Below are 19,386 nucleotides of genomic sequence, written 5' to 3'. Positions count from 1 at the left end.
AAAAAAAGTAATAAAAAAAAAAAACCCACAATACAATAAATAAAGTAATTCAATATAGAATAGCATTAATCTCAAATTGCTGAAGAAAATTAAAGCCCCAAATAACAGCAAAGACATTTCATATTCACAATTGGCAGTCCCAAGTTAAGATGGCAGTTCTTCCCAAACTGATATGTAGATTCAATAGAATCTCTGTGAAATTTCTCATAGGAATTTTATAGAAATTGGCAAACCGGTCCTGAAATTTACGTGGAAAAACAAAGGACCTGGAATTGTCAAAATAATTTTGAAAAAGAACGAAGTTGAAGGGTATGTACAATCCAAATAACTGTAACTATAAAAGGATAGTTATGGAGACAGTGTGTGCTGATGTAAGGATAAGGCGTATAAGTTAAAGAACATAATTTAGAACCCAGAAATACACTTTGAGATTTATGATTCATATTTTCGACAAAGGTGCCAAGTCTATTCAATGGGGGAACTGCTAGTCTTTTCAAAAAATGCTGCTGGGCCACATGAATATCCATAAGCAGAAATATTAATTTAAACCCGTCTACACACAAGCAAAATAGTCAAAACGGTTCTCAGCTCTAAATACAAAAGCTAACCCATCTAGGAGAAAGCATATGAGAAACTCTTGTGACCTTATGTTAGGCAGTGTCCTTAACTATCACACCAGAAGCATGATAGGTTTTTAAAAACCTGATAAATTAGAATTTATCAAAACTGAAAATTCAAAAGTTTTTTCTTACACCATTAAGAAAATAAAAGGGCATGCCACAGATACAGAAAAAATATTTGTAAATCATATTTCTGATTACTTATATCCAGAATATATATATAACTCAATAACAAAACAATTTACAAATGAAAAAAGATACAAATAGATTGTACCAAAGAAGATATATATGAATTGCTTAAAGCACACTAAAAAATATCTGACATTGTCAGTCATTATATTAATAAAAACTATAAGGAGGTACCATTACATACTAGAATAATGACCAAAAAGTCCGATGATAACAAGTTTTGTATGGATGGAAGAAACTAGAACCCTCATGTGTGGATGTAAAATTGTGCAACTACATCATAAAAACTACGTTTCTTAAAATAGCATTTCTTTTTTTTTTAAGACAGAGTCTCACTATGTTGCCCTGGGTAGAGTGCTATGGTGTCCCAGCTCACAGCAACCTCAAACTCTTGGGCTTAAGCGATTCTCTTGCCTCAGCCTCCCAAGTAGCTGGGACTACAGGCACCCTCCACAACACCCGGCTATTTTTTGTTGCAGTTGTCATCGTTGCTTAGCTGGCCTGGGCTGGGTTCAAACCCACCAGCCTTTGTGCATGTGGCCAGCACTGTAACCACTGTACTACAGGCACTGAGCCTTAAAATATCATTTAAGTCGTAAATATAAACTTACCTATGTGACCCAGTAATTCCACTCCTAGGTTTCTACCCAGGACATGTGAAAATTTATTTACACTTAATGATTTGTATGTAAAATGTTCATAGAAGCAATAAATAGCCCCAAACCAGAAATAATAGAAGTTCTACTAAGTGAATTAATAACTAAAATGTGGTACATTCATTCAGTGGAATACTATTCGGCAATAAAAAGGAGCAAACTGCTAGTACATTCAGGAACATGGATATATCTCAGGCACATTATGCTCAATAAAAGAAGCCAGACACAAAAGTTTACATAATTATATGATTCCACTTAGCTGAATTATCCAGGCCAGGTAGAGTGGCTCACGCCTATAATTCTGGAAGGCCAAGGCAGGAGGATCACTGGAGCTAAGGAGTTTGAGACCAGCCTAAGTAAGAGCCCATCTCTACTAAAAATGGAAAAATTAGCAGGGCTTGTGGCAGGTGCCTGTATTTCCAGCTCCTCAGGAGGCTAAGGTGGGAGGATCGCTTAAGCCCAGGAGATTGAGTTTGCAGGGAGTTGTGATGACACCACTGCATTCTAGTCTGGGTGACAGCAAGACCCTGTCTCAAGAAAAGAAAAAAAAGAATAAAGAAACATCCAGGAAGGCTAATCTACAGGAACAGAAAACGGATCAGTGGTGATCTGAGGCTGGGAATGGGAGCAGGGATTGACTGTAAATGAACATGAGAATACTTTGTGTGTGCATCAAAATGCTCTAAAATAGGCCAGGCGTGGTGGCTCACGCCTGTAATCCTAGCACTCTGGGAGGTGGAGGGGGTGGATTGCTCTGAGATCAGGAGTTCGAGACCAGCCTGAGGCAGAGTGAGCCCCCTGCCCCGCTGGCGCCCCCTTTTCCCCATCTCTATTAAAAAAAAAAAAAAAGCTAGGCGTTGTGGTGGGCACCTGTAGTCCCAGCTACTTGGGAGGCTGAGGCAAGGGAATTGCTTGAGCCCAAGCGTTGGAGGTTGCTGTGAGCTATGATGCCATGGCACTCTACTGAGGGCCACAAAGTGAGACTGCCTCAATAAAAAAATTAATTAATTAAATTTTTAAATGCTCTAAAATGATTGTGATGATGGTGTTACAGTTCCATAAATTTACTAAAAATTACTGATTTAGGCTCAGCACCTGTGGCTCAAGCAGCTAAGGCAGCAGCCACATATACCAGAGGTGGCGGGTTCGAATCTAGCCTGGGCCTGCCGAACAATGATGGCTACAACCAAAAAACAGCCGGGCATTGTGGCAGGCACCTATAATCCCAGCTACTTGGGAGGAGGAGGCAGGAGAATTGCTTGAGCCCAGGAGCTGGAGGTTGGTGTGAGCTGTGATGCCATGGCACTGTACTCAAAGAGACAGCTTGAGGCTCTGTCTCAAAAAAAAACTGATTTATATGCGCTTACAATGGGTGGATTTTATGATATGTAAGTTATATCTCAATAAATATATAAAAAGAAAAATTATGATTGGGTTTCAATTTTTTTATAGTATAAATAGGGAATTTAAAGCCATTTTAAAGAAGCAATTCCTAAGATAATAGAAACAATTTTTTTAAAGCTGGAATAATATTTCCAAGTGATTTTTAACAAATTATAGGCTACTGAGTAAACTGCATAAATTACTATTGAGTAAATTGCATTGCCATATTATAGAATTCTCTACAACCATATTTTTGTAAAATCTTTAAGAATGCTTGTTAAATGGATTAGTAAAATATTAACTCATAAATGAATATATATATTCCTGTACGTATGTGCATTGAGAAAGTAGGATGAGGAATAAAGTAAGGCTAAGATCTCAACATCGCTTAACTTTGTAATAGACTCTAACAACCAGGCAAATAACAACCAGAACATACAGCACATGCAACACCTTGAAGAATATGGCCAAGGAAAGTTCATAGCTGTAACTACATGTATTATTATTATTATTATTATTATTATTTGAGACAGAGCCTCAAGCTCTTGTCCTGGGTAGAGTGCTGTGGCATCACAGCTCACAGCAAACTCCAGCTCCTGGACTTAAGTGATTCTCTTGCCTCAGCCTCCCAAGTAGCTGGGATGACAGGCACCCACCACAATGCCCGGCTATTTTTTTATTGTAGTTGTCAATGTTGTTTGACAGGCCTGGGCTGGATTCAAATTTGCCAGCTCTGGTGTATGTGGCTGGAGCCTTAGCCGCTCCAATGAGTTGGCGCTGAGCCAACTACATGTATTATTAAATAAGAAAGAATAAAAATTAATGAAATACTCAACTCAAGCAGCTAGAAAAAAGAACAGGGTAAGTTCTAAAGTATCATCTAGGAGACTTTTTATGTTTAAACTAGAGATTGAGGTGGAGGTGTAGTAGGGGTCTTCGCACAGACAGACCAGGGGCAGACAATTCCAAGTCATACCTCAGATGTTTGTGTTTTTAAGACTTTGTGGTTGGCATGGGGTAAGGGAGGTTCTCTTTGCCCATTCAGGCCATGTAGCATCAGCCTTCTATCCCCTCACCAGCTTCCCAGTCTCCTGTTCGCTCCCTCTCTCATGCAGATGAGTTTACTTGCTACATCACTTAGACATCTTAGGACAGCCACGCCCTCAGCGCCTAAGCAACGTATTACACACACACACACACGCACACACCAGTTTTTTCTCTATGATGAACTCTGGGGGCCATAGTAAAGGAAATACACCTAAACACATTCCTTTTTACCTTTCAAGAAGGGTGAGATAAGCCAGGGCCGGAAGGGAATGGCCTGGCTCAGCCCCACAGCCCGCACTTTGTGCCCATCCAGCCCGGCATCCCCAGCCAAAAGCAGATGCCCTGCTCTGGAATAAGTCCTGTCTCTTGGCAGTGGCTGGTCGGCCAGGGTGGGGACCCGCGTGGAGGGGGAGAGGGTGCCCACCTGCACGAGGCTGCCCGAGGCTTTGCTCTTCAGCATCATGGTGCTCCGCCAGCGCAGGTACTTCTTCTGATGGGCCTGGATCTCTGAAGAGAGGGTGGAATTCCGACGTGGGAAGTCTTCGAGATTGGGGGCCGGCTCCGTTGGTAGGGCCAACAGGTTTTCATCTGTGAATGCTTCTTGTGAAAGGGGCATCCCGAACTCTTGGCTCAAGTCTTTTATCATGGCAGAGGAAGGCAACAGGTCTCTTACGATCACCTCCCTGAGGTTGGTACTGTTGTGGCAGATTTCATAGATCCTGGAATGAAGAACCCCCACCCCAATGAGTCTCCCCTACCTTGCAGGACAGCAGCATCATCCCTATTTTACAGTAGGAAATGAAAGCTCTGAGGCTGATTAGCCGGTCCCAGGTCACAGAGCTTGTAATTAAAGAGCATAAATTCTAGTCTGATAAGCCTGAACTCACAGCAAATGTCTCCTTCCCTCCCTTCCTCCCGGCTTCTAGAAGTTAAAGACTACCCACGTCCTGCTCTGATGACTTTTCTGCTACTGTGGCCTTATTCATACCTCTAATCAGCCTACTCCCGCCAGGAAGTAACCCCAACAAGCTGCTGTTAGGGGCGTGGGCCTCAGTGCTCACAGGGCCCAGGAGGGCAATATGCAGAAAGCCTCATTTCTCAGCAAAGCTCAAAGATTATCCTCCCACCTCTGCCAGCACTGACGGCTCCTCCCAGGGCCCTCTGCCAGGCCGTGGCACGCAGGGACATCTGTGGGCAGACGCTGTTTGCTGCACTGTCTTACCTGCCTCTGATGTATGGTGTTAGGCGGGGGCCTGAAGAGGGTGGACTGTCTCTCACTAGCTGAGGGACCCTGGCGTGCCACCCCGCCGTTCTAAACTGCTACCTTGCCTCTCAGGTAGGAATGAGACAGCCACCTGGGAGGCAGTAATCACTTCGTAGCAGTTTTCTTGCGGTCCCCTAGCAGAACTCCCTGCCAGGCCGCCCTGAGACTACCCGCTTGATGCCTGCCCATCCCGGGGGGCAGGGCTGGGGCTGCGGGTGGGGGATGGAAGGCCTTCTCGGCCTTGAGGTTTTCCTCCACTTCTCTCTCCGCAGCCTCCCTGTCCTTTATTAATACACCAACACGCAGCGTCCGGGGCCTCTGGGCCAGCCTGGCTGTGGGCTTCCCGCAGGTGCACCCACGTCCCGCCTCACGCCGCCGGCCGGCGCAGCGTTTCCCGTATCCCGCCCTGGGGAAAGAACCAGCCTCTGTGCTCCCGGCCTGCTGTGCTGGTGAACACACCAGGACTCTCCGTGTGTTCCTGCCTCCATCTGCCCTGAGGGGAACTGGATCCGCGCCCTGGACCTCCTGGAGGCGTCCTGGTGAGGCCCGGGGAGGGTGGTGAGAGCTTCACGGGCGCCCCAGCACCCCGCCAAGCGACGGGACGGGCGCCGGGCAGGGTCCAGCGGTAGGGAAGCCCCCGACCTGCACCTGCCGGGACGGGTGTGCGGGCGCGAGTCAGGGCGGCAGCAGAGAGGGAGCGCGGTGTTGGCTGGTGGGTCTGGCGGTTTCCGTCCTCCATCCTCCCCAACCCTCACTCGGAAAATGGGTTCTAACCGACTGCTCCTTCCTCGGGCTGTTCTGGGGGATTCCACAGAGCAGCAGCCCCGGCGGAGTCGCAGGGCGCGCGTCTGAGGAAAGGACAGAGCCCGGAACCAGTGGCGTCGGTGGCGGCTGGACTCGTGGGGGAGGCGCCCCGCACTGCGCCCCCGCTCGGCTTGGCGGGACCCCCCGGCCGCCCGCCCGCGCACCTGGCCAGCGCCTGGAAGGCCCTCCGGGGCACCGACTTGCGCACGTAGAGCGCCGCCTGCCGCACCAGCTGCGAGACGGGCTGGAAGAGGTGCACGTGCTGCAGGACCGTCTCCAGGTCGGCGTAGAGGCGGTGGCGGAACAGCAGCCCCGAGTTGTACAGCACCTTGTACTTGCCCTGCTCTGCCTTGGGGATCCTGCGAGAGAAGGACGCAGAGATGGAGAGCCTCAGCGCTGCTTCGCGGGCGCGCCCGGCAGAGCTCGATTGGTTCATGTACCGGGTCTGCGTAACCGGTGCCAGCTGGGAAGGCGCCGGGGGCCTCGACCGGACGTGGGCAGCCAACGCGAGCCGGCTCGCACCCCGCCGCCCCTGCGCGCCCCTCGCCCTCGCCCTGCGCGCCCCTCGCCAACCCGGCAGCGTCTGAACCGCCGGCCCCGGCCCTGCTCTGCGCGGGCACCGCCCTCCCGGCCCTCGTCGGACCTGGCGACGTCCCCAGCACCTTCGTATCCCGTCCAGGAGTGTTGTGTGGCCATCGGCAGGTTGCCTTTTGCGAGTTAACTGCTCAGCTCTTTTGCCCACACTTCCACTGGGATGTTTTTATTGAATTCTTATAGATTCTAATAGTTCTTATAGGGATCTATCTACTTAAGATAGAAACTCTGCCAGTTCCACACACTGCAATTTTTTTTTTGTTTGCGACTTCTCTTTTCACAATGTTTACGGTGTTGTAAACGTTGGCTCTACAAATGGGGTCATGCTTGTCATCCCCAACTAAAAGAGCGCGCAGAGGCCACGGGGGAAAGCACTCAGTCCACGTAACGATCCTCCGAGCCCTCAGTCCCCTGCCCGTCTGGGGGCTGCCACTGCCTGCCGTGACCTGGGCTGTCTCACCCAAGCGCCATCAAACAACCTCCAGCAACTCCGAGGCCGCTTTTACCCAACTTCACCCGCCAGACACACCCTGCCAGCTCCTAACACACTGTCTTTCAAAACCATATCTAACATTTCTTTTTATAAAACCTCCGAACTTCTCTTTCTTCTTTGGATATACTGAAGACCACCAACAGGTCTGTGTATATCCAACTTGCAATTCTTGCTTCCTAACTAAATGTCCTAACAGAGGTTGTCTCCATATTTTATGTGACTTTAACAGTGTCATTTGATGAACAAAAGTTATAAATTTAATGTAGCCAAATGTATCATTCTTTTCCTTTATTCTTTGTACTTCTGTCCTGTCCAAGAAATCTTTCTCTACGGAGATGATGAATATGTTCTTTTTTCACTTAAAAGCTTTCTAATTTTGGTAGGTTGAAATAGATTTTCCGGTGAAATCTGAGTAAGACCAGATCATTGTAGTCTAGTTAATTGTACCATGTCCATCAATGAAGCACTATAGTCATGAAAGATGTCACCATGGGGGCTGGGTAACAGGTACATGGAACCTCTCTATACCATTTTTGCAACTTATTGTGAACTTAGAATTATTCCATGGCTTTAGTCTAGAGTTGATTCTACCTAGAGTTGATTTTCCTCATTTGTGTGAGGCAGCAAATTAGAGACAGAGCAGAACTTCTTCAAACTGGTAAAGGACATCTATTAAAACCCTACACTTAACATCATGTGTAGAGTGTGGTAGCTAAAGACTTAATGCCTTCCACCAAAGATTAGAAAACAAGGACATCTGCTGTCACCATTTTTATATAAAATAGTATTGCAAATCCTGGCCATCTTAGCAAGGAAACAAAAGCATAAAGACTGGAAAGGAAGAAATTTAATTATCCCTATTTGCAGGTCACCTTATGGTCCATGTAGAAGATCCCCAGGATGCTGGGTGTGGTGGCTCACGCCTATAATTGTAGCACTCTGGGAGGCAGAGATGGAAGGATGACTCGAGGTCAGGAGTTCAAGACCAGCCTAATCAAAATGAGACCCCCCCCACCCCAACTCTACCAAAAATAGGAAAAATTAGCCTGGTGTGGTGGCAGGTGCCTGTAGTCCCAGATACTTGGGAGGCTGAGGCAGGACGATCGCTTGAACCCAAGAGTTTGAGGTGGCTGTGAGCTAGGCTGAAACCATTGCACTCTAGCCCAGGCAACAGACTTTGCCTCAAAAAGAAAAAAAAAATCCCAAGGAATCTATCAAACCAAAACAAACAAAAAGTCTTCAAACCAATAAATCAAACAAGGCTACAGGCTCCATGATCAACATACAAAAACTCAATTGTATTTCTGGCTACTGCGGTTGTTGCCAGGGGTTAAGACAAGTAGGTATATAGCGTGAGAGAGATCTTTGTGGAAATATCTTGATTCTGCAGTATCCTTATTGCAGTGATGGTTACATACATGTACATGTGATAAGCTGGCAGAGACAATACACATTGTACCAATGTCAATTTCCTGGGGGTTTTGTTGTTGTTGTTGTTGTTGTTGTTTTTGAGACAGTCTTACTCTGTCACCCTCAGTAGAGTGCTGTGACATCATAGCTCACAGCAACTCCTGGGTTCAAGTGATCCTCCTGCCTCGGTCTCCCAAGTATCTAGGCACCTGCCACAACGCCTGGCTATTTTTTTAGAGACAGGTCTCATTCTCACTCAGGTTGATCTCCAACTCCTGAGCTCGAGCAACCCACCTGCCCTGGCCTCCCAGAGTGCTAGGATTAGAGGCATGAGTCCCTGCACTGGGCCTCAATTTCCTGGTTTAGATATTGTACTACAGCTATGTAAAATAGAACCATGGGGGAAATGGCTGAGGGGTACATAGCACTTCTCTTTTTTCTTTTCTTTCTTTTTTTTTTTTGCAGTTTTGGCTGGGGCCAGGCTCCAACCCGCCACTCCCGGTATATGGGGCCGGCGCCCTACTCCTTGAGCCACAGGTGGCACCCTACTTCTCATATTTTTTAAACTTCCTGTGAATCTATAAGTATGTTAAACTAAAAAGTTAAAAACATACATAGGTTTTTAAATCCAGCTGGAATTGATTTTTATGAATGGTTAGAGGTAGGAATTCATTTTCCTATTTTCTATGGGAAAACAATTATCCTAACAGCATTTAATGAAAAGCTTGCCCTTCCTCCACTGATTTTTTACTGTTGCTGTTCACTAAAGGTATTTTAAAATTGTGATGAATTCACATGCCATACAATTTATTCATTTAAAATATAATTTAATGGTTTTTAGTTGATTTAATGCGACTGTGACCACCATCCTCAATTTTAGAACTTTTTTTTATTGTTAAATCATAGCTGTGTACGTTAGTGCAATCACCTGTACCCATTCTAAGATGCACCATAGATGCGGCCCACCCATTACCCTCCCTCCACCAAAACCTCCCCCCTCCCTCCCCCTTCCTTGGCCCTTTCCTCATAGTCTTGTGCTATAGTTGGGTCATAGTCTTCATGTGAAAGCTATAATTTAGCTTCATGGTAGGGCTGAGTACATTAGATACTTTTTCTTCCATTCCTGAGATACTTTGCTAAGAAGAATATGTTCTAGCTCCATCCATGTAAACATGAAAGAGGTAAAGTCTCCATCTTTCTGTAAGGCTGCATAATATTCCATGGTATACATGTACCACAATTTGCTAGTCCATTCGTGGGTCGATGGGCACTTGGGCTTCTTCCATGACTTCGCAATTGTGAATTGGGCTGCAATAAACATTCTGGTACAGATGTCTTTGTTATATTGTGACTTTTGGTCTTCTGGGTATAAACCTTTTACTAGGAATTATAGGATCGAATGGCAGGTCTATTTTTAGGTCTCTAAGTGTTCTCCAAACATCCTTCCAGAAGGAACGTATCAGTGGGCATTCCCACCAGCAGTGTAGAAGCATGCCCTTTCCTCCACATCCACACCAACATTTCTGGTTTTGGGATTTTGTTATGTGGGCTACTCTACTGGGGTTAGGTGATATCTCAGAGTAGTTTTGATTTGCATTTCTCTGATGATTAAGGATGATGAGCTTTTTTTCATGTGTTTGTAGATCTTGCGTCAGTCTTCTTTAGAGAAGTTTCTCTTCAAGTCCCTTGCCCACCCTGAGATGGGGTCACGTGTTCTTTTCTTGTTAATACGTTTGAGTTCTCTGTGGATTCTGGTTATTAGACCTTTATCGGAGGTATAAACTGCAAATATTTTCTCCCATTCTGAGGGCTGTCTGCTTGCTTTACTCACTACGTTCTTGGCTGTGCAGAAGCTTTTTAGTTTGATCAGGTCCCAGTAGTGTATTTTTGATACTGCTTCAATTGCCTGGGGAGTCCTCCTCATAAAGTATTCACCCAGGCCGATTCCTTCAAGAGTTTTCCCTGCACTTTCTTCAAGTATTTTTATAGTTTCATGTCTTAAGTTTAAATCTTTTATCCAGTGAGAGTCTATCTTAGTTAATGGTGAAAGGTGTGGGTCCAGTTTCAATCTTCTACAGGTTGCCAGCCAGTTTACCCAGCACCATTTGTTAAATAGGGAATCTTTTCCCCACTGAATGTTTTTAATTGGCTTGTCAAAGATCAAATAACAGTAAGTAGCTGGATCCATCTCTTGGTTCTCTATTCTGTTCCAGACATCTACTTCTCTGCTTTTGTGCCAGTACCATGCTGTTTTGATCACTATGGATTTATAGTACAGTCTCAGGTCTGGTAGCATGATTCCTCCTGCTTTGTTTTTATTGCTCAGTAATGTTTTGGCTATTCGAGGTTTTTTCTGATTCGATATAAAACGAATTATTTTTTCAAGATCTTTAAAGTATGACAATGGAGCTTTAATAGGAATTGCATTAAAATTAGATATCACTTTGGGCAGTATGGACATTTTAACAATGTTGATTCTTCCCAGCCATGAGCATGGTATGTTTTTCCATCTGTTAACATCTTCGGCTATTTCTTTTCTTAGAGTTTCATAGCCCTCTTTGCACAGATCTTTCACGTCCTTTGTTAGGTACACTCCCAAATATTTCATCTTCTTTGGCACTACAGTGAAAGGAATAGAGTCCTTGACTGTTTATTCGGCTTGGTTATTGTTGGTATATATAAAGGCTATAGATTTATGGGTGTTGATTTTGTAGCCTGAGACATTACTGTATTCCTTGATCACTTCTAAAAGTTTTGTAGTAGAATCCCTAGTATTTTCCAGATATACGATCATATCATCTGCGAAGAGTGAAAGTTTGATCTCTTCTGACCCTATGTGAATACCCTTGATTGCCTTTTCTTCCCTAATTCCAATGGCTAAAACTTCCATTACAATGTTAAAGAGCAATGGAGACAATGGGCAACCTTGTCTGGTTCCTGATCCGAGTGGAAATGATTTCAGTTTAACTCCAATCAATACGATATTGGCTGTGGTTTTCTGTAGATGGCCTCTATTAGTTTAAGAAATGTCCCTTCTATACCAATTTTCTGAAGTGCTCTGATCATGAAGGGATGCTGGATATTATCAAAAGCTTTTTCTGCATCAATTGAAAGAATCATATGGTCTTAATTTTTTAATTTGTTTATGTGTTGAATTACATTTATAGATTTACATATATTGAACCAGTCTTGAGACCCTGGGATAAATCCAACTTGGTCATGGTGTATAATTTTTTTGATGTGTTGTTGGATTCTGTTTGTTAGGATCTTATTGAGTATTTTAGCATCTATATTCATTAGTGATATTGGTCTATAATTTTCTTTTCTTGTTGGGTCTTTCCCTGGTTTGGGGATCAAGGTGATGTTTGCTTCGTAGAATGTGCTGGGTAATATTCCTTCTTTTTCTATATTTTGGAAGAGGTTTAGTAGTATAGGTACTAGTTTTTCTTTAAAGGTTTAGTGGAATTCTGACGTAAAGCCATCTGGTCCTGGGCTTTTCTTTTTAGGGAGATTTTGTATAGTTGATGCTATTTCAGAACTTGATATAGGCCTGTTCAACATTTCCACTTCGTTCTGGCTAAGTCTTGGTAGGTGGCGTGCTTCCAGATATTGGTCGATTTCTTTCAGATTTTCATATTTGTGAGAGTAGAGTTTCTTGTAGTATTCGTTAAGGATTTTTTGAATTTCTGAGGGGTCTGTTGTTATTTCATCATTACCATTTCTGATTGATGAAATTAGAGATTTTACTCTTTTTTTGCTGGTTAGGTTGGCCAAAGGTTTATCTATTTTATTGATCTTTTCAAAAAACCAGCTTTTGGATTTATTGATCTGTTGTATAATTCTTTTGTTTTCAATTTCATTTAATTCTGCTCTGATTTTGGTTATTTCTTTTCTTCTGCTGCATTTGGGGTTGAAGTGTTCTTCTTTCTCCAGTTGCTTGAGATGTTCCATTAAGTTACTGACTTCCTCTCTTTCCATTTTCTTGAGGAAGTCTTGCAGTGCTATAAATTTCCCTCTGAGGACTGCCTTTGCAGTATCCCAGAGGTTCTCCTAATTCGTGTCTTGATTGTTGTTTCGTTCCTAAAATATGGTGATTTCCTTCTTAATCTTGTCTATAACCCATGTATCCTTCAGCATAAGGTTGTTTAGCTTCCATGTTTTTGTATGGGTATGCAGGTTCCTGTTGTTACTTAGTTCAACTTTTATTCCATGATGGTCCGATAAGATGCAAGGAATAATTTCTATTTTTTTAAATTTGCTGAGGTTAGATTTGTGGCCTAGGATGTGGTCGATTTTGGAGTATGTTCCACGGGCTGATGAGAAGAATGTGTATTCAGTTTTTTGGGGATGAAATGTTCTGTAGATGTCTGTTAAGACCAGATGTTGAATGGTTGAGTTTAAAATCTAAAATTTCTTTGCTTAGCTTCTTTTTGGAGAATCTATCCAGGACTGCTAAAGGGGTGTTAAAATCTCCAACTACTATGGAAGTGGAGGAAATCGAGTTGCTCATGTCTGTTAGAGTTTCTCTTATAAATTGAGGTGCGTTGTGGTTGGGTGCATAAATATTAATAATTGAGATCTCATCATATTGAGTATTACCTTTAACAAATATGAAGTGTCCATCCTTATCTTTAATTATTTTGGTTGGTTTAAAGCCTATTGCGTCTGTGAACAGGATTGCAATGCCTGCTTTTTTCTGCTTTCCATTTGCGTGGAATATAGATGACCATCCCTTCACCTTGAGTCTATATATGTCTTTTAATGTAAGATGCGATTCTTGGATGCAGCAGATATCTGGCTTGAGTTTTTGTATCCAGTCCACCAACCTATGCCTCTTTAGAGGACAATTTAAACCATTCACATTAATTGAGAGTATTGATAAGCCTTTCGAGAGACCAGTGGACATTTTTAATCCTTTTGCAACTGTGGAAGTTGGAATTTGATCAAAAATTTTTTGGGTGGGTTTACTTTTGTGGTGGAGAATTACGCTGGTCTTTATGGAGGATAGGTCTAAGAATGTCCTGGAGAGCTAGTTTAGTTGTGGCAAATTTCTTCAACATGTGAATGTCATTGAAGTATTTAATTTCTCCGTCATAAATGAAGCTCAGTTTAGCTGGGTACAGGATCCTGGGTTGAAAGTTATTTTGTTTTAGGAGATTAAAAGTTGATGACCATCCTCTTCTAGCTTGAAAGGTTTCAGCAGAGAGATCTGCAGTTATTCTGATATTCTTCCCCTTGTAGGTAATGGTTTTCTTTCGTCTTGCAGCTTTCAGAATTCTCCTTCATATTAACTTTAGTGAAATTGATTATGATGTGTCTGGGGGATGTCTTATTTGGGTTGAGTCGTGCTGGAGTTCTGAAACTGTCTGCTATCTGAATTTCGGAATCTCTTGGCATGTCTGGAAAGTTCTCCTTCATAATCTCAGAGTCAGAAGAGACTCTGTGCCTTGTGAAGCCACTTCGTCACTTTCGGGGATCCCTATTGGTTTTCTTCAAATTATGGAGAGCTCTCTGAGAGAGTGGTCTGTTTTTGCCCTCCATTTCTCTTCTTCCTTGAGGGTTTGGGAGCGTTCGAAAGCTTTGTCTTCAATGTCAGAAATCCTTTCTTCTGCTTGCTCCATTCTGTTACTGAGGGATTCTACTGTGTTTCTCAGATCTATGAGGGATGCAACTTCTTGTCTCAATGTGTCGAAATCTTTGGTCATTTGGTCTTTGAATCCCTTGAATTCTTGAGATAACTTTTGGAATTCTAATTCGATCTTATTTGCTATCCAGATCCTGAATTCAATTTCTGACATCTCAGCTATTTGTTTGTGCATGGGATCTTGTACTGTTTCTGCCCCCATTGATCCTTGGGGGAGTTGATCTACTCTGATTATTCATATTGCCAGAGCTTTTCTGTTGATTTCGCCTCATGATTGTTTTTCACCGTTGCCTCTGGCTATCCTCAGAGTTGGGGAAGTGTCTCTCCAAGACTAGACCCAGGGGGATCACTCTATTGTTGCTGCATCTTTGTAGGGAGTGACCCTGTGTAGTTCCTCTGGGGCTGCTCTAGCTAGGGAGTTCTGGTTGTGGAAGCAGCTCCGGTTTGTGACACACCCGGATCCAGCAACAGGGCTGGGGGTGGTGCGCACAGTTCTGGGAGTGCCAGGCGCCCAGTGACTTTGGCACAGAGAGCCCAAGGCTCCAGCAGTCTCTGGCCAGGAGAAGAGCTCTGCACAGAGGCACGGAGGGCTCCAAAGGGCACGCAGCTACCAGAGTCCCTGTCCATATGAACAGGCTAGTGTGGAAGCTGGGAGGACACCGGAGGGAGGATACAGCGTTGCGTGGCTCCCGCAGTTCCTGGTCAGGGAATGTGGAGGCCCGGTGGGTGCAGGTCACCGATTGGGGGTTGCTGCACAGCTCTTATGGAGGTCTGGGCGGCACCAAGCCCAGGAGTTTGAGGTTGCTATGAGCTGCGACGTCACGGCACTCTACCCAGGGCAACAGCCCAAGGCTCCAGTGTGCCAAAACCGTCTCACTCTGCCCCTAAGGATTAAGGTTGTAAGGCAGCTCAGTCCCCACCTTTAGGCTGCTCAGTTAGTAGGTTACTTTGACCTGCCCAATCCTTGCTCTGAGACCCTAAGGGCAGAGCTTGCTGAGGCAGTTCTTTCACAATGGCTTCCTGCGCCCAGCTCAGTGGCTCAGTCTGGGGCCCCAGACAGTGCCCCAAAGTTCTCCACACTCCTGGTCAAGCTCTCCCCAAGGCAGTTCAACTGAGTGCCAAGTCCAAGAACACCGAAACAGTTCACAGGTAAGGCCTTTCCAGTTTGCAGTCTCCCTGCTGCTTGTACTTACAGTTGCCGGCATGATTAGGTCAATCAAACACACGCAACCACTTGCCAGTTTTCCACTGTTTTTGTCCTCCTCTTGGGGTCCAGAAGTCCCTTGCTGGCTCCCTGTATCCTCAAAGGGATGATTATAGGCAGATCCCACTGGCCAGAGATGCCTGAAGTCTTTACTCCCCAGACTCACTGTTCCCAGTTGCAGGGAAGCTGTTACTGGGCCGCCATTTTTTTTTTTTTTTTTTTTTTGTAGAGACGAGAGTCTCACCTTATCGCCCTCGGTAGAGTGCCGTGGCGTCACACAGCTCACAGCAACCTCCAAATCCTTGGGCTTAGGCGATTCTCTTGCCTCAGCCTCCCGAGTAGCTGGGACTACAGGCGCCCGCCACAACGCCCGGCTATTTTTTTGTTGCAGTTTGGCCGGGGCTGTGTTTGAACCCGCCACCCTCAGCATATGGGGCCGGCGCCCCACCCACTGAGCCACAGGCGCCGCCCATGGGCCGCCATCTTTAATCTGATCCAATTTTAGAACATTTTATCATCTCAAAAACCCTATACACCTCAGTTTTCACCCTCCACGCCCAACCCCTATACACCTTAGCTGTCACCCCTCCACTCCCAACCCCTGTACACCTCAGCTGTCACCCCCCACTCCCAACCCCTGTACACCTTAGCTGTTACCCTCTACTCCCAACCCCTATACACCTTAGCTGTCACCCCTCCACTCCCAACCCCGACTCTCTGTACACCTTAGCTGTCACCCCCCACTCCCAATCCCTGACTTATCATCCTGTGTTTCTACTGATCTACTTTTCTGTGTCCCTATTTTGCCTGTTTGGGAATTATTTAGTATGAGGTTTTTCATGGCTGGCCTCTTCATCTTTTTAAGGGCATTCATGATGTAGCATGTACCAGTATTTCATTCCTTTTCATGTCCAAATAATATTCCAATATCTATGCCATATTTTGTTCATCCATTCATCACTTAATACTTGGGTTGTTTCCACCTTTTGGTGATCACAAGTAATGCTGTTATAAACGTTTACGTACAAGTTTACTGTGGCTATTTTTATTAGGCATAGACCTAGGAATGGTATTTCTGGATCATATGGGAAACCTATGTTTGATCATTTGAGGAACCACGACATTTTCCCAAAGTGGCTGCATCTACGTTCTTCCCAGCCTCGAAGGATGGTTCTGATTTCTCCACATCCTTGCCAATGCTTGTTATTATCTGACTTTTTGCTTCTTCCTATCCTATTGGGTAAGAAGTGGTATCCTATTGTGTAAAATTCACCCTTTTATAGTATATAATTCAGTGTTTTTTAGTATATTCATATTTTGCAATGTTGAGTGAAGACCTACATGTAAGTCTGGTTCTGGATTACACCTTGTAGTCCATAGGTCTGCCTGCCTGTCCTTAAACCCGTTCTACACTATCTTACCCACTCAAGCTTTACCACGAGTGTTGACATCTAGTACAGAAAGTTTTCCCATCTTGTTAAAGACCTCCGAATGCTGACATAAATTTTAAAATGAGCTTTTAAACTCCCATACTTTTAAAACAGAGATTACGATGAATCTATAGTTCCAATTTTGGGATAACTGACCCTTTACAAGTGAGTCTAAATACCACGAAGATGGTATTTCTCTCCACTTCTTTAGGTTTTCTTTGATGTTTCTCAACATCCTATAATAGTCACGATGGAGGTCTTTCACATCTTTTTGTCAGATTTATTCCTTTGAATTTCATCCTTTTATACTTTAAGTACCAATTTTTAAAATTAGTTTTTATATTATCATGGCATTCAGAAATTTAATGGATTTTATACTAATTTTTATATCCATAAACCTCATTCAGCTATCTTACCTGAACATATTTTGGAATGTATTTTTTAATTCCTTATACATTTTTAAATTCATTGGCAGAGTTTGAAATATTTATATCAATGTCTGTAACATCTATATTTATATTTCATTGATTTTCACCTTTTTTCCATTTCCAATGTGAGCATTTAAGGCTATAAATTTTCATGTAAGTAAAGCCTTAATATTATCCCCACAAATTTAGATATATTATTTTTGAGTTCAAAAATGTCTCATTTCCATTACAATTTCTTTTTGACCCACAAGTTATTTGTAATTATGTTTATTAAATTCCAAACATATGGAATTTTTTTCTGGTTAACAATTTTTTATTTCTAGCCTAGTTAAACTGGATTCAGTGAACATGCTTCATATTATTTTTGCCACTAGAAAAACTTGTACTATAATTCATATAGCTCAATTAACCAGATTTCAAAGTTTGAAGACACAGCCCCACTTCTCACACCAACTGAAGTTCAGAAAGTTCCCAAGGCAACTCTCACATTTGACATTACACTAAAAGGGCTCAAGGAACTCACTGCAAGCTGTTACACTCAGGTACAGTTTACTACAGGAAAAGAATACAGATTAAGGGCAGTGCCTGTGGCTCAAAGGAATAGGGCGCCGGCCCCATTTGCTGGAGGTGGCGGGTTCAAACCCAGCCCCAGCCAGAAACTGCAAAAAAAAAAAAAAGAATACAGGTTAAAATCAGCCACGGGAAGAAATACACAGGGCTGAGGCTAGGATGGTTCCAAACACAGAGCTTCCATCCTCCGTCTCTCATAAGGGTGTGCTGCCCTTATGAATTGAGGAGTGACCACATGTAAGAGTATTGCCAACCAGGGACGCTCACCTTGGCCATGCTGTTCAGAGATTTCACTGGGCTCCATTAAAGAGGCATGGGTGGTTGGGTGACTGCCTACATGGTTGAGCCCAGTCTCCAAATCAAGTGGTTTTGCATGACCCAAAGCTCCCACCCTAAATCACACTGTCGGTCTTTCTGGCACTGCCAGCCTCCATCCTGCCACTATCACGAATGGATAAGACACTCTTAGTAGGTGTGACACAGATCACCTCCCTGAAGTCAAGGGAAAACCCCAGAGCTCTCTAGGGCAAAGCCGAATTCTTCACTACTTATTATAAAATTCAACATTTTAAAGAGCACAATTGAGCCGTGTTCAGTATATTCACAATGTGATGTAACTATAAACACTATTTAAATCTAGAACATTTTCATCACCCCTAACAGAAACTCTGTGCCCATTAGCAATGACTCCCCACTGCCCTCCTGCCCCTCCCCTGAGTGGTTGACCTTGGCAGCCACTGATCTACCTCTATCTCTATAGATTGGCCCGACCTGGACATTTCATATAAATCAAATCATACAAAACGCGGCCTTCTGTAACTGGCTTCCTTTACTTGACGTGATATTCTCCAGGCCCAGCTGTGTGTATCAGTGCTTCATTTTTTTTTTCATGGGTGAACAATATTCCATTGTATGGATATACCACAATTTGCTGATCACCTGAGAGACATTTGAGTTGTTTCTACTTTTTGATGGTTATACATAACACTGCTAATGTACACAAATGGCTAATTTCCATTAAAACTTCTTTTTGGCCCACAAGTTATTTGTAATTATGTTGTGTGTAGGTTTTTGTGTGGACATGTGTGTCCATCAGCACATCAAGCCAAGCCCCTAAGAAAGCTGCAATCCCTCCTGGGTGGGTAGACTCAACCTCTGGACCCCCAGCTGCCAGCATGTATGTCCTGGGGCATCTGAAATCTAAGGACAGATGGGGACCCTCCAGACTCAAGGAAGGAGACCCTATGTGCCCGAACCAGAAGACTTGCAAATTATGAAAAGCAAAAAGAATTATCATGTCACCAAAATTAAAGAATGGATGGATCGGGAAGGGCTACTTGCTTCAGGCCAGAACTGGATACTCCACTGCTTCTACAACATCTCTACTAAGTGGCCACCCAGGTCCTGCAGAACTTCAGGGAAGGGCAACGTCTATAGCCTGGGCAGTCCCTTCACCTTCAAAAGAATCTTCCCTGTGCTGAAATCTAACACAGAACATTCTGCCCCCAGTTAGCTGAGTTGGTCCTTGGCTCAGAGGTCTGAAGGTACCACCCTATCGTCTATGCACCCTCTAAATTCTTCACTTCAACTAAAGGCAGTCAATTCTTCCCATTCTCAGGCCCAGTTATTAAGCCCTGGTAAAGACCTCAT

At 43.9% G+C, this 19,386-nt stretch overlaps 1 protein-coding gene across 6 annotated transcripts in view; it reads right to left on the bottom strand.

Moving 5' to 3' along the window:
• The window catches only part of CFAP92 (cilia and flagella associated protein 92 (putative)), a 63,426-nt gene that overhangs the window by 16,959 nt on the left and 27,081 nt on the right, over positions 1–19,386 (bottom strand). For 5 of the 6 annotated variants that reach the window (XM_053598874.1, XM_053598876.1, XM_053598875.1 and 2 more), the window contains 2 exons: positions 6,128–6,322; positions 4,320–4,614 (listed from right to left, as the gene is read on the bottom strand). In XM_053598874.1, the coding sequence (XP_053454849.1) occupies positions 4,320–4,614; positions 6,128–6,322 (490 nt within the window). The remainder of the gene's footprint in view (positions 1–4,319; positions 4,615–6,127; positions 6,323–19,386) is intronic. The other variant, XM_053598877.1, reaches the window with a different exon arrangement.

Source organism: Nycticebus coucang, chromosome 8 (assembly GCF_027406575.1).
Source record: "Nycticebus coucang isolate mNycCou1 chromosome 8, mNycCou1.pri, whole genome shotgun sequence".
Lineage (NCBI taxonomy): Eukaryota > Metazoa > Chordata > Mammalia > Primates > Lorisidae > Nycticebus > Nycticebus coucang.
This window is presented reverse-complemented; position numbering and strand designations above follow the sequence as displayed.